Below are 15,946 nucleotides of genomic sequence, written 5' to 3' on the forward strand. Positions count from 1 at the left end.
TTCCCCGAAATGTGACTACAGACATGGAGTTCCAGCCACATGAAAAGTTTGCAGCTATCAGCCCCCAGGATTGGGTAAGAATTCATTAGCGAATCAACAGGGTGCTGCATTAGCATATGCATGGTTTAGCGCCTCCCCAGGGCTTCTGATGCAGCCTGGTAGGACGGCGTGCAAACACCTGGAATGGAACTCCACAGCCATCCCCTTTCTCCCCCTGGCAAATTTCTGAACTGACTTCAAACACCTAGTCGTATTTGGGATTAATGATTTCATCACCCATGAAATGCATGGACTACATTTAACAGAAATGGACTACATATGAAAACAGACATTTGAATCACTTCCCCCTCCCTCCAACCCTACAATTCAGTCTTTTCAGGCAGCTCATTACACCATGGCGTTGGTACCGAGTGGTGTACATATGGGGAAGGTAATATATGGTTCTTATTTTAACAAACTAGAAAATACTAGCAAAAATGTGCACCTCCCTAGGCGAGATTCTCTTTGACATGCCTGTTTTACTGCTGGTATTTCCTGGTATCCGTTTGGAATTCCATGGTGGGGGCAGAGGGCAGGAACAATGCGCTACTAGCAGCTACATGCTGCTACCCAGAACTTATCATCTTTTGGCATTGGTTCATGAAGTGGAAATCTCTCCCATTCCCATATTAACAAACAGAAAAACGAACCCAGAAACTTACCAGACTCCAGAGCAGTTATCCCTCTTCTGTTTCTGCTGTCAGCTCCACGGTGGGCTGTTCCTCCAGGGGGTATCAAAAAGCTCCTCTGAGTATGGCCCCAGTATGTGCTGCAGCTGCTCCTGTGGCAAAGCCTCCTCTAGGACCAGTTTCATCAGCAGAGTCACTTCATTTGCCTCATTCAACGATTCCCCTGCTGGCTTCTGAGGCCACAGGGCCTCCTCCCAGCTGACCAGGTAATCGAGCACCACTGGTGGCTCAGTGCTCAGAACAGTTCCCATCATACTCAAACTCATCATAAGAAGGGCGTGATGCCGGCGAGTTGCCAGAGATGCAGCTGTAGTCCTACACTCATAGTAGCAGTACTCATTCTTGAGACCCTTCATCTGTTCCCCACTCTGGTCGCTGGTCGGTAAATTTCCAGCACTACCAGCTTCTTTGCTATTTGCTGGTATACGTGGGCATTCCAGAACTCTTACTAAAATCAGTTGCATTGCAGGCCTAGCATCAGAGATTAACCAAGATCTGGCTCTGGCTGTCTCCTGCAACCATGTTGCAGTGCACTTTCTGGTTGGTATCCGTTGCAAACACAGACTGCTCTGTGCTCTCCTAAGGTGTGTTTGCAGCTTGGCAGTCAGAATAAAACAAAAGGGTTAACCACAAAGCTGCTGTACTAGAACAAGGGGAGGTGCTTCCATTTCCCTGGAGTCAATTAATGATTCTTGGGAGAGAGAGGACAAAGGAAGTCGACCCATAGCATTGTGGGATAGTTTTGGCGGATTCAAAGAACCCGAGTCCAAGGAGTGTTACATCTACACTGCAAAACGACAGGCCTCGAACCCTGCGCCCCACCTTGAGTCCGGCTCAAACCTTGCAGCTTCATGGGGTCACAGGACCATGGCCCTGAGGCCAAGAGATGTGTGTAGATGGAAGAGGGATTAGGGTTTGAGCCTGAATCTGAGCCTGGGCTTACCTTGCAGTGTAGACATACTCAAAATGGTTGTGTGCTAATCTCTAGTTTACTATTGTGTTTGTAGTGTGTGTGTTTTGGTTAATGGGATCTGTTTGGGGGGAAGTGACGCTTCCTGGGGTTACTATACCTCCAGAAGGTGGAGCGTTCAGCTCTCTCCTCTCTGTTGTTCTCAGGAGGTGGATTCTGTGCTCCCTCAGGGAGTCCCTCTTCTTCCTGTAAAACATCCTGTTAGTCAGTGTTCTCAGAGCAGGTCCAAAGGCCAGTGCAAAAGAGAAGGGAAGATTTACCATGGAGTCGAAAGCCGTGTTCTCCAAGCCCTTCTCCAGGTCACCGAGTGAAATTCTGACATCCTCCATATCTAGATGTGCTCCTGCTACAACACAAACTCAGAAATTAGCTGGATGGCCCCACAACAGTGCATCCTGTGAAGGAATGATGCCATGAGCACCATCTGATTCCCGAGCTGGGAGGCAATAGCCATTTGCTTCCCGAGAGTGGGGAAACCCTGAGCTGCTTTCTTGTTTTGGACCCAAGGGAGAGAAGCCCAGAGCTCATAGATTTAAGGCCAGAAGGGACCATTTTGATCATCTAGTCTGACCTCCTGTATAGCACAGGCCAGAAAACTTCCTGAAATAATTCCTAGATCAATCTTTTAGAAAAACATCCCATCTTGAGTTAAAAATTATCAGTGATGGAGAATCCACCACGACCCTTGGTAAGTTGTTCCAATGGTTAATGACTCTCACTGTTAAAACGTAGGCCTTATTTCAGTCTGAATTTGTCTAGCTTCAGCTTCCAGCCATTGGCACATGTTAGACCTTTGTCTGCTGGATTGAAGAGCTGATTATTAAATGTTTGTTTCCCATGTAGGTACTTATAGACTGTGATAAACTCACCCCTTAACCCAAGGTTGGCAACCTGCGGTACGCGTGCCAAAGGCAGCACGCGAGCCGATTTTTACTGGCACGCTGCTGCCAGCCGGGGTCCCGGCCCCTGGCCCCGCTCAACCTGCTGCCGGCCTGGGTGAATGGAACCCCCGGCCGGCAGCGGCTGAGCAGTGCCAGGACCGCGGCTGGCCGGAGCCGGTGGATGGAACCCCAGACCGGCAGCGGGCTGAGCCACTCAGCCCGCTGCCGATCTGAGGTTCTGGCCGCCGGCCCCTTGCCAGCTGGGGTCCCGGCCATTGGCCCCACTGAGCCTGCTGCTGGCCTGGGATACCAGCCGCCGACCCCACTCACCTTACTGCTGGTCTGGGGTTCCAGCCGCCTGGCCCCCTGCCAGCTGGGGTCCGGGCCTCCGGCCCTGCTCAGCCCTTCTGCCGGCCTGGAGTACTGGCAACCAGCGCAGGGCTCCGCTCCTGGCCTGGTCCCAGCGCTCTGCAGCCCTTATCAAAAATTACACTACAATTAGCTTAAAAACTTGAAAACTTTGTTTGTATATTACAGCAATCGTTAAAACATGTATGATGTTAATAAATACATAGGTTTATTTCATCAAAGTAGTTGTACTTGCGTGCCTGCGCTTAATTTGTGTTTTCGATGATTTACCTTCTAAAAAAGTCTCACATGTCTTGCATCCCCAGAAAGGGCATCTCACACCCTCAGGGGGTGTGTGCATCCCAGGTTAAGAACCACTGCACTAAACTGATAAGATCTGCATTTTAATTTAATTTTAAATGAAGTTTCTTAAATATTTTTAAAACCTTGTTTACTTTACATACAACAATAGTTTAATTATATATTATAGACTTATAGAGAGAGACCTTCTAAAAACATTAAAATGTATTACTGGCACGCGAAACCTTAAATTAGTGTGAATAAATGAAGACTTGCTTCTGAAAAGCTGCCGAACCCTGCCTTAACCTTTTCTTTGTTAAGCTAAATAGATTGACCTCTTTGAGTCTATCACTAGAAGGCAGGTTTTCCAATCCTTTAATCATTCTTGTGGCTCTTCTCCGAACCCCTCTTCATTTTATCCACCTCCTCCTGGAATTGTGGGCACCAGACTTAGACACAGGATCCTAGCACAAGTAGCACCAGTACCAAATTCAGAAGTAAAATAATCTACTACATGACATTCCCCTGTTTATGCTCCCTAAGATCCCATTGGCTCTTTTGGCAATATCATCACACTAGGAGCTCATGTTCAGCTGATTATCCACCATGACCCCAAATCTCTTTCAGGGTCTCTGCTTCCCAGGATAGAGTCCCCCTCCTGTAAGTATGACCTGTACTCTTTGTCCCTAGATGTGTCCATTTATATTTAGGCATCTGGTTCCTGAGCTGGGAAAGTGTGACCCTCGCACCCCTTTCTTTATTCACACCCTACACACTACTGGAATGATAACTGTATAAAATACACCTTGTGAGCTATCATTTGAAAACTATTAACGCATTGGTGAATAACATCATTGTAAAATATGTGTAACAACATTTAGACATAACAAATCTTGCATCTTGGCAGGGATTGGACTAGATGACCCTTGTAGTCCCTTCTAACCTTATGGTTCTATATGTGAAGTTATAAATTCTCTCTGTGTGATGTAACCTTCCTTAGAGGTTTTTAAGATCAGGCTTGACGAAGCCCTGGCTGGGATGATTTAGTTGGGGATTGGTCATAAGAACATAAGAACGGCCGTACCGGGTCAGACCAAAGGTCCATCTAGCCCAGTATCCTGACTACCGACAGTGGCCAATGCCAGGTGCCCCAGAGGGAGTGGACCTAACAGGCAATGATCAAGTGATCTCTCTCCTCACATCCATTTCCATCCTCTGACAAAGAGAGGATAGGGACACCATTCCTTACCCATCCTAGCTAATAGCCATTAATGGATTTAACCACCATGAATTTATCCAGTTCTCTTTTAAACACTTTTATAGTCCTGGCCTTCACAACCTCCTCAGGTAAGGAGTTCCACAAGTTGACTGTGCGTTGCGTGAAGAAGAACTTCCTTGTATTTCTTTTAAACCTGCTGCCTATTAATTTCATTTGGTGACCCCTAGTTCTTGTATTATGGGAATAAGTAAATAACTTTTCCTTATCCACTTTCTCCACATCACTCATGATTTTATATACCTCTATCATATCTCCCCTTAGTCTCCTCTTTTCCAAGCTGAAGAGTCCTAGCCTCTTCAATCTCTCCTCATATGGGACCCATTCCAAACCCCTAATCATTTTAGTTGCCCTTTTCTGAACCTTTTCTATGCCAGTATATCTTTTTTGAGATGAGGAGACCACATCTGTATGCAGTATTCAAGATGTGGGAGGACCATCGATTTATATAAGGGCAATAATATATTCTCCGTCTTATTCTCTATCCCCTTTTTAATGATCCCTAACATCCTGTTTGCTTTTTTGACTGCCTCTGCACACTGCGTGGACATCTTCAGAGAACTATTCACGATGACTCCAAGATCTTTTTTCTGACTGTTGTAGCTAAATTAGCCCCCATCGTATTGTATGTATAGTTGGGGTTATTTTTCCCAATGTGCATTACTTTAAATTTATCCACATTAAATTTCATTTGCCATTTTGTTGCCCAATCACTTAGTTTTTTGAGATCCTTTTGAAGTTCGTCACAGTCTGCTTTGGTCTTAACTATCTTGAGCACTTTAGTATCATCTGCAAACTTTGTCACCTCACTGTTTACCCCTTTCTCCAGATCATTTATAAATAAGTTGAATAGGATTGGTCCGAGAACTGACCCTTGTGGAACACCACTAGTTAGCCCTCTCCATTCTGAGAATTTACCATTAATTCCTACCCTTTGTTCCCGGTCTTTTAACCAGTTCTCAATCCATGAAAGGACCTTCCCATTTATCCCATGACAACTTAATTTACGTAAGAGCCTTTGGTGAGGGACCTTGTCAAAGGCTTTCTGGAATGCTAAGTACACTATGTGCACTGGATCCCCCTTGTCCACATGTTTGTTGACCCCTTCAAAGAACTCTAATAGATTAGTAAGACACGCTTTCCCTTTACAGAAACCATGTTGACTATTGCTCAACAGTTTATGTTTTTCTATGTGTCTGACAATTTTATTCTTAACTATTGTTTCGACTAATTTGCCCAGTACTGACGTTAGACTTACTGGTCTGTAATCGCCGGGATCACCTCTAGAGCCCTTTTTAAATATTGGCGTTACATTAGCTAACTTCCAGTCATTGGGTACAGAAGCCGATTTAAAGGACAGGTTACAAACCTTAGTTTGTAGTTCCGCAACTTCACAAATAGTTCCGCAACTTCACATTTGAGTTCTTTCAGAACTCTTGGGTGAATGCCATGTGGTCCCGGTGACTTGTTAATGTTAAGTTTATCAATTAATTCCAAAACCTCCTCTAGTGACACTTCAATCTGTGACAGTTCCTCAGATTTGTCACCTACAAAAGCCGGCTCAGGTTTGGGAATCTCCCTAACATCCTCAGCCGTGAAGACTAAAGCAAAGAATCCATTTAGTTTCTCTGCAATGACTTTATCGTCTTTAAGCGCTCCTTTTGTATCTCGATCATCAAGGGGCCCCACTGGTTGTTCAGCAGGCTTCCTGCTTCTATGTACTTAAAAAACATTTTGTTATTACCTTTGGAGTTTTTGGCGAGCCGTTCTTCAAACTCCTCTTTGGCTTTTCTTATTACATTCTTGCACTTAATTTGGCAGTGTTTATGCTCCTTTCTATTTGCCTCACTAGGATTTGACTTCCACTTTTTAAAGGAAGTCTTTTTATCTCTCACTGCTTCTTTTACATGGTTAAGCCACGGTGGCTCTTCTTTAGTTCTTTTACTGTGTTTCTTAATTTGGGGTATACATTGAAGTTGGGCCTCTATTATGGTGTTTTTAAATAGCACCCATGCAGCTTGCAGGGATTTCACTTTAGTCACTGTACTTTTTAACTTCTGTTTAACTAACCCCCTCATTTTTGCATAGTTCTCCCTTTTGAAATTTAATGGCACAGTGTTGGGCTGTTGAGATGTTCTTCCCACCACAGGGATGTTCAATACTATTGTATTATGGTCACTATTTCCAAGCGGTCCTGTTATAGTTACCTCTCAGACCAGCTCCTGCGCTCAACTCAGGACTAAATCTAGAGTTGCCTCTCCCCTTGTGGGTTCCCGTACCAGCTGCTCCATGAAGCAGTCATTTAAAGTATCAAGAAATTTTATCTCTGCATTTCGTCCTGAAGTGAAATGTTCCCAGTCAATATGGGGATAATTGAAATCCCCCACTATTATTGGGTTCTTAATTTTGATAGCCTCTCTAATTTCCCTTAGCATTTCATCATCACTATCACTGTACTGGTCAGGCGGTCTATAATAGATCCCTAATTTTATATTCTTATTAGAGCATGAAATTTCTATCCATAGAGATTCTATGGAACATGTGGATTCACTTAAGATTTTTACTTCATTTGATTCTACATTTTCTTTCACATATAGTGCCCCCCCCCCACCCCCCCATGACCTGTTCTGTCCTTCCGCTATATTTTGTACCCCGGAATGATTGTGTCCCATTGATTGCTCTCAGTCCACCAGGTTTCTGTGATGCCTATTATATCAATATCCTCCTTTATCACGAGGCACTCTAGTTCACCCATCTTATTATTTAGACTTCTAGCATTTGTGTACAAGCACTTTAAAAACTTGTCACTGTTTATTTATCTGCCCTTTTCTGATGTGTTAGATTCTTTTTTTATGTAATGTTTATCATCTGATCTGGCCCTTACGTTATCCTCCTCCATCCTCTGCTCCTGACTATAACCTGGAGATTCTCTATCATTAGACTCTCCCCTAAGAGAAGTCTCTGTCCGATCCACATACTTCTCTGCAGCAGTCGGCTTTCCTCCATCCTGTTTTGAGCAGGGGGTTGGACTAGATGACCTCCTGAGGTCCCTTCCAACCCTGATTTTCTATGATTCTAAGATTCTATGATATCTAAAGCCAGATAGCCAAGCCTAGGTAAAGGGAATAAACAGGTTTATCCTAGGCAAAAAAAATGTGGGTTTACCCTAATGTACATTTTAGCAGTAAGCAAAGACATCAAGCTAAACCAGTGGGGATATTCTGAGTCTGAAGTTGAAAGACAGAGAATTAATATGGTTCCTGCACCCCAGAAAGACACAGGAGACTGAATTCCCAGGAGGCCTTCCTGACTTTTAGGACAAAGACACTTCCTTTGGGGATATAAGGGACAGAGAGAGACTCCATCTTTAGCCTCCACCTGAGGAGACAAAGTAACCAAGCACTTTGTGATCCATGTATTGAGTCCTGGCCAGAGGGTCTGGTCAGCTGTGCTAGACAAAGACCGACGGTGAGAAAATTACCGAGAGCAAAATCTGTAGCTTGTTAAGTTAGGTCTTAGTCATCAGAAAGCGTATTTTTATTTGTGTTTGTTTGTAACCCGTTCTACCTTCAGTCCCTCCTGCATGGTATCAATTAACCTATGTCCTTTTGTTAATAAACGTGCTCTATTTTGACTATAATCCAACTCTGTGCTGTGTTTGAATTGAAATGATTGTTCACTCCAGTTAAAGGAGACCAGGGAGGGACTGTTGTGTTCTAGGCAGGCTGGGGTCAGAGCACTGAACGAGGGCTGCACAGCACATAGACACTCAGGGAACTACCTGCTTGTCTGATGGCAGTTGGAGTTCGGGCCGTGAGCCACAGCGGCAGAGCATTTACAGCACCCAGGGTTACAGGGCAGGGGGTGACACAAGCTCACACTGGTCTGGGTTGAATCCCAAAATGTTACAGAGGGGAAGCTGGGAGCTCTTTCCTTGTTCTGTATCAGCCTCCAGGAGATGCAAGGAGCAGCTTTGTGATTCTAGGCCTGAGAGAGGAGTAGTCCTGATTTTCTCTCCTATCCAGAGAAGCACTGAGTATGTTCCTGAACCAGTAAGATTAATGGAAGAGCTGCCAGTGAGCGCGGGGGCGCAAGGCTGGTTCATTTGCTCTCTTCCTCATCTTTGTTCAAGAGCTTTTCTCTCTCCTCTCTACCCCTGACAAGGGAGGATCCCTGAGCAGACTTCTTGTTTCCAACTGGAGTGGTGGAAAGCCCCACATTCCTCCCTGCCCCAGAACTTCCTCACAGGGGGCCAGGAGGCAAACAGACAGTCACTGTTTATAAAGTATGGTCAGCCCCTTTCCTGAGCTCATTTCCTGGGCCCTACTCCCAAGAAAAACAATATTCAACTGGTTGAGAGTAAAAATAAGTGCTGGGCTAATCCCCAGAACAAGCATTGCAAATCCTGGAAATTCAGAGCCAAGGTTACACTTAGAAGAAACATGGCGTGTCACAGTGTGGAAATACACAGCTAAGGCTCCCAAACATCCATAACTCTGCCCTGCAGTGACTCCATCCTGTAACAACGCTGTTATGACTGGTGCAGAACAGAATTTGTGGTCCCAGATTAGATTACATTTGAACAGCTCCGCCCCCTGGAAAATGAGTCACTTCCTAGGGCTCTGACATTGGCGTTGTTAGCCAGGGGCTCAACGGTGACCAGGGCCCACACAATGGGCTGGGGGCAGGTGCCTCCCCCTCCACAGCACTCACACAGTGCAGCCAACCCCAAAAGCTCAGATGTCTACAGTCAGGCCCAACAATCCTAGAACTGGTCCCCAAATAGTGAGATTTTTCTACAAGGTTATAACATGGGCTTGGTCTGCTTTAGAATACTGACCTCCCCATGTGCCTCCCCCCCCCCAGCCCAGTGCATGAGGAGCAGCTGCAGCGCACCAACAGCCCCAACATACAGATAGAGGGATCTGACCCTGCTGCATGGGCTCTGGCTGAGCCTCCAACTTCCCCAGCCCAGCCTTGTAAACAATGTATACTGTGTCGAACGCAGCCGCGGCCCTGCCATCCATTGTCAGTCCCAGCCCTGCCCCTCCCTACTCACCCATCCATGTCACCCCAGCCCCATCCCGCACCTCCATGTCCTACACCACCCTTCCCCTCAGCCATCCATTGTCACCCCATCCCTGCCCCATACCTGCCCCTACACAGCCATCCATTGTGCCCCCCTGAATCTCCCAGGGATCTTCATCCCACACCACAAGATCCAGGAAGGGGGCTCTTGCAGCAGGGTCCTCTTCTCCCCCTGGCAGACCACAGGGGCAGCTCCTCCCCATCCTGGGTGCTGCAGCGAGGAAGAGGAGAGGGGGGCAGCATGAAGCACATTGACCCATGGCTCACAGGAGGGAGGGGGAGCAGAATGACTAGTGCATCTCCCTGCCATGTCAGCTGAACATTGATCCCCAGCAAGATAATGGAGCGGCTGGTACGGGACTCAGTTAATAATGATGTAAAGGAGGGTAACGTAGTTATTGCAAATCAACATGGGTTTATGGAAGATAGAGTGTCAAACTACTGATATCTTTTTTCTTGATATTACAAGTTTGGTTGCTAAGGCTAATAGTGTGGATGTAATAGACTTCTGCCAGGCATTTGACTGCACGGTATTCTGATTAAAAAACTAGGACAATATAAAATTAACATGGCACACATAGAATGGATAAAAAACTGGCTAACTGGTAGTCTCAAAATGTAATTTAAATGGGGAATCATCATTGAGCACATGTGTTTCCAGTGAAGTCCTGCAGGGATCAGTTCCTAGCCCTACGCTATGTAACATTTTTATCAATGACTTGGAAGAAAACAAAATTATCACAAATTGGGGGAGTGGTAAATAATAAAGAGGACAGGTCAATGATACAGAACAATCTGGATCACTTGGTAAATTGGGCACAAGCAAACAATACGCGTTTTAATACAGTTACATGTAAGTGTATACATCCGGGAACAAAGAATACAGGCAACACTTACAGGATGAGGAACTTTATCCTGGGAAGCAATGACTGAAAAAGATTTGGACTTCTGGTGGATAATCAGCTGAACATGTGCTCAGAGAATGACGCTGTGGCCAAAACAGCTAATGTGCTCCTGGGATGCATAAACAGGGGAATCTCTAGTAGGAGCAGAGAGTTTATTTTCTCTCTCTCTTTGGCACTCGGGTAACCACTGCTGGAATCCTGTGTCCAGTTTTGGTGCCCACAGTTCAAGAAGGATGTTGATAAAATGGAGAGTTCAGAAAAGAACCACAAGAATGATTAACAGATTAGAAAGCCTGTCCTATAGTTATAGACTAAAAGAGCCCAATCTATTTAGTTTAACAAAGAGAAGGTTAAGAGGTGACTAGATTACAGGCAGGGCTGGCTCCAGGCACCAGCCTACCAAGCATGTGTTTGGGGCGGCACCTCGAGGGAGGCGGCGGCGCTCAGGCCCGAGAGCGGGGCCGTGATTGGGCTCGCTGCCCTCCCCCGGCGCTCCGGCCGGCCGGGGAGAGCGGGGCCCCGGCCGGGCGCTCCGCCCTCCCCCTGGTGCTCCGGCTGGCTGGGGAGAGCGGGGCCCCAGCCAGGCGCTCCGCCCTCCCCCCGGCGCTCCGGCCAGCCGGGGAGAGCGGGGCCCCGGCCGGGCTCGCCGCCCTCCCGTGCCGCGCTCCCCGCCGGGGGGCGGCAGGAGGCTTTTTTGCCTGGGGCGGCAAAAAAGCCAGAGCCGGCCCTGATTACAGGCTATAAGTACCTACATGGGGAACAAATATTTACTGATGGGCTCTTCAGTCTAGAAATTAAAGATCTAAAACGATCCTTGAAGTTGAAGATAGATAAATTCAGACTGTAAATAAGATGTACATTTTTAACAATGAGGGTAATTAACCACTGAATCAACTTACTAAGGGTCATTGTGCATTCTCCATCACTGGCAATTTTTAAATCAAGACTGGACTTTTTCTAAAAGCTCTGTCTAGGATAGGGGTCAGCAACCTTTCAGAAGTGGTGTGCCAAGTCTTCATTTATTCACTCTGATTTAAGGTTTCGCGTGCTGGTAATACATTTTAATGTTTTTCAGACGGTCTCTCTCTATAAGTCTATATATTATATAACTAAACTAGTGTTGTATTGTAAAATAAACAAGGTTTTCAAAATGTTTAAGAAGCTTAATTTAAAATTAAATTAAAATGTTGATCTTACGCTGCCGGCCCGCTCAGCCCGCTGCTGGTCTGGGGTTCTGTTCACCTAGGCTGGCAGCGGGCTGAGTGGGGCCTGCGGCTGGGACCCTGGCTGGCAAGGATCCGGCAGCCAGAACCCCAGACCAGCAGCGGGCTTTGCAGGGCCGGTGGCCGGGACCCCACAACCCACTGCCGCTCAGGGGTTCCATCCGCCGGCTCCTGCCAGCCGCTCAGCCCGCTATCGGTCTGGGGTCCCGGCCCTGCCCACATACAATGGGTACCTACGTTCTCCCTGGTTCTGGCCCATTCTCTTCCTCTCTCTGCACTGAGCTGAGGGTGGGAGTGCACTGAGCACGGGGCTGGGGGTGAAGGGTCTGGCCAGGAGCTAGAATGAGGGAGGGGGCTCAGGGTTGGGGCAGGAGATTTGGGTGTGGGGCACTTACCTGGGCAGCTCCCATTTGGTGCGAGGGGTGCAGGAGTTCCCGTTTGGTGCTCAGGGCAGGGATGTGGGGGGTGCAAGAGTCAGGATGTGGGGGGGTGCATGGGGTGTGGGAGTGCAGGATATGTGGGGGGGTTCAAGAGTCAGAGCAGAGGGCTGGGGGCATGTGAGGGGGGTGCAGGTGTCAGGGTGGGGGAGCTGGGTATGTGTGGGGGTACCAGAGTCAGTTCTGGGGTTGTGGGGGGGAGGGGCTGAAGGAGTCAAGCAGAGGGCTGGGTGTGTGTGAGGGGGTCACAGGGCTCAGGGCATGGGCCTTGGGGGCGTGCGAGGCTGCGGGACTCAGGGCGGGGGGGGGGGTCAGGGCAGAGGGCTGGGTGTGTGTGAGGGGGGTCAGGGCTCAGGGCAGAGGATTAGGGTGTGTGAGGGGGGTCAGCGCAGAGGGCTCCCCCCACTCCTGCGGCCCCCAGCTAGCTCACCCACTCAGGGCCCCGTGGCGCACCGCACGAGCGCAACTAGCACCCCCTGGTGAGAGAGTCCCCTCTGGCTGTGTCTGGAGGAGCTACTCCGGACAGCGCATGACCCCGTGGTATGTGAGCTCCTCGCCCCAGGGATCTCTGGCCACCACCGATTCCCGCTCGCCCACGTCTGCTGTGCGCTCAGTGCTGCCAGGCCGCGGGGCTCTCCGCTCCTCCCGGCGGGTACCGATCTATGGTCGTGGCCGGGCACCTCCTCCCCGGGATGCTCAGCAGCCAGCGCTGCTGCCGCCGCTGGCCTCTCCCGCCTCCACCACCCCCTCTTACTGCTGTCGGGAGTCGGGACCGTGTCCGGCAGCGAACCCACTCCCCCGGTGCACCGCCAAACCACCATGGCCAGCTATACCAAGGCGGCCCAGGTGAGCGGCCCCTCCGTGCCCCCAGGCAGGGCTCCTCGCCGGGTGAGGGGATGCGGGAGCCCACAGGCAGGCCGCTGAGGCGGCTCCTCTCTGGGGCAGCGCGGGCTCTGCCCCTCACTGGCTGCGTGTCCTCGGGACTCGGGCAGGCAGCAGCATGCCATGAAAAAAATCGGCTCACGTGCCATCTTTTGCACGCGTGCCATAGGTTGCCGACCCCTGGTCTAGGAATTATTTTGAGGAAGTTCTTTGGCTTGTGTTACACAGGAGATCAGACTAGATCAGTGGTCCCCAAACTGTGTGCGTGCCCTGCTAGGGTGTCATGGAGGAATGTTTGGGGAGGTGCACAGTGGGAGCAAGGCCAGCCCCCAGAGGGGGGCAGGGAGGGAGCGCCACACTTCCAACCTTGTTCCGTACCCAGACCAGCTCCAACCCTCAACCCTATTCAGACCCAGTCGTACTCTGCCTTCAGGCCAGGTCCGCCTCCAGCTCCACTCTACCCCCTGCTCCGCCCCCAGCCCAGCTCTGTCCTCATTCCCTCTCTGCCCTGAGCCCAGCTCTGCCTCTAGCCCCAGATCTTCCCCCATCCCCAGTTCTGCCCCCAGCTCCGCCGCTGAGGAAGCCTTGGCTGTGCAGTATTGGAGGAGGAGCGCAGACAGATTCTGTTACTGGTGGGGGGGCTGACTGGAAAAGTTTGCACACCACTGGACCAGATGATTACAACGGTCCCTTGTGGTCTTGGAATCTATGAAATGGCAAAAGCTAGCAACCCTGCTGACGAATGAACATGTGCACTCACTTACACTTCACCTATGGATTAGTTAATGGCTGGTGAGTCTGTCCACTGGGCTGCCCAGAGTCCTGCCAGGCACAATGTGTGTAGCCCCTGACAGGCTGCTAAGCGCCTTTATCCCCACTGCATAGAACAGCATGACAAAGGGACTGTCCCAGGGTCATACAGGGGGAAAAACAGGAATAGAGCCAGATCTCTGACCTCAGCTCTTTACTTTCTCCTGCAGGCCGTCCCAATGCCACCATGCACAGAAGATGCAGCCTCGCCTACCCCACTGCTCAATGACACCTTCTGAATTTGAGTGAATGAGCTTCCAAAGCGGTGGCATCAATACGGAATGAGACACCAGATAGTTCAGAAAATTTGGGTTCTTCCTGAAGTTTATCAGTCCTGTTTGTCCTGAAAAACCTCAAGTTCATCCAAAATTCCTTTCAAATGTAGGTGAACCCAGAGAATGGCACATTCTGTACTGTCAACCTAACCCATAAGAGTCCACTAAATTCAAACCAAGCCCTATCCTCACAACACCACCACCAACCCAGAGCCTCCACATCCTCTGTCCCCTGCCCTGGTGCTGACCTTTCCTATTGCCCCTTCAGCCTGGCCATCTGCTGTAATCCTCATGTTTCCCATTCCCTTCTCTCTCCCATTTTTCTCCCCGTCCCTCTAGCAGAGCTGGAGCCCTGCCCCATGACCCTCAGTCCTGGTGTCCCCATTCACCATTGGCTCCAGCCCCATGCAGACCCCATTAGCAAGTGACTCACCACAGACACCTGGTCCTTCTTGTGGGGGTTGAATACCGATTCCCTGGCTCTCTTGTGCTCACAGAAATCTTCCCATTTCTTTGTGCCACAGGCTGGCAAGGGAGCAGGTTATCAATTAACAGAAAAGTCCAAGGAATTGGACTCCGTCTTCCCAGGTCATCAGGTACCATACATGTCTGCGCCTTCCTGAACGTTCCTCCAGCTAAGCTCCTAATGACTTTGGTTAACAGTAAACACAGGAAGATAAAGCTCAGACCCAAGAATCTTAGTGGGTAGCCCTGTCCCTTCCACCTTGCCCTGTGAAACACCATTGTTAGTAAATATTAACCCTCTTAGTCCCCTTTCCCTTTTTGTATGTTAAATTCATTCACGTAGTAATAATTCTCAAAAAAATCTTTATGGAGCTGAGCTGTATTTAATTATCCTTAGCATCTTCAGGTCCGTGGGAATCCAGGTGTCCAGGGAAAAGACACCTTCAAGCTACCTAAAAAGTGTACAGAAGTATGTAATAAACAAAACTGGGTGATTGATAAGGGATAATTGTTATCAGATGTTTTCTGTAATGGATGAAATAATGACCCATTGAAAGATGTTTCTAACTCATTAAAAACCATCAGTTTCTACAGTGTTAGAAACCAGATTAGAGATTCCTTTTTACTCATCAATCAGGCAAACTGAACACCATAAAAGAAATTCCATCAGTAATGTCAAAAACAGAACACATGGTGAAATTAATCACAGGAAACAATTCTCTCTCCAAAAAGGAGTTTCTCTGTGTCACACTCTATAAAAGACAAAAGGCGTGAAAATTAGGTTGGGGAGTAAAAACTGGGAGAGACACAGAGGCCAGCTCTTTACCTGACACCAAGGGTGGTAATGTATCTATTCCTTCTGTATAGTGCTGTACTGATCTCTGATTGACAATCTTTGATTAAACAATTCCACTGGAGCCTATTTGCCAGACTTGAATCGTTATTAAATTTAAACATGCAACACCGCCCTGCCCCTGCTGATTCAGCTCTGTCTATCTATCCCTGTGGGATGCTTTCTCAGAACCAGGAGCCACAGTCTTACCCCTCTGCCTCAGCCAGAGACAATTTTGCTGGAGCTTGAACAGCCTGTCAACTCCCTGCCACACCAGTCTGTCCACCTCCTCAGTACACACCTCGAGACTCTGCCAGTCTTAACTTTGCCTTGCAGGTAACAGTCAGTGCATCCCAGTTCCCAACCCCCCTGGAAGAGCATTCCTCTGCAGCATCCAGCCCCCTCACTGGATGCCCACAAAAATACCAAGTCCACTGTCTCCAAAGAGACAGTGCAGACACCAGCCTATCAGTTCAGCTGAAGACCCACACATTACTTCAATACGCAGCACTGAGATAATTTTATG

General features: G+C 48.5%; 1 protein-coding gene across 1 annotated transcript in view; it reads right to left on the reverse strand.

Annotated features, from left to right (window-relative positions):
• Positions 1-14,752, reverse strand: part of LOC117884257 (sodium/nucleoside cotransporter 1-like) — a 53,558-nt gene extending 38,806 nt beyond the window's left edge. Inside the window, exons 1-3 of the mRNA XM_034784501.1 lie at positions 14,557-14,752; positions 1,959-2,044; positions 1,799-1,884 (exon numbers count right to left, since the gene is read on the reverse strand). Of these exons, the coding sequence (XP_034640392.1) occupies positions 1,799-1,884; positions 1,959-2,027 (155 nt within the window). The 5' untranslated portion in view covers positions 2,028-2,044; positions 14,557-14,752. The remainder of the gene's footprint in view (positions 1-1,798; positions 1,885-1,958; positions 2,045-14,556) is intronic.
• Between the last annotated feature and the right edge of the window lie 1,194 nt (positions 14,753-15,946).

Source organism: Trachemys scripta, chromosome 10, assembly GCF_013100865.1.
Source record: "Trachemys scripta elegans isolate TJP31775 chromosome 10, CAS_Tse_1.0, whole genome shotgun sequence".
Taxonomy (NCBI): domain Eukaryota; kingdom Metazoa; phylum Chordata; order Testudines; family Emydidae; genus Trachemys; species Trachemys scripta.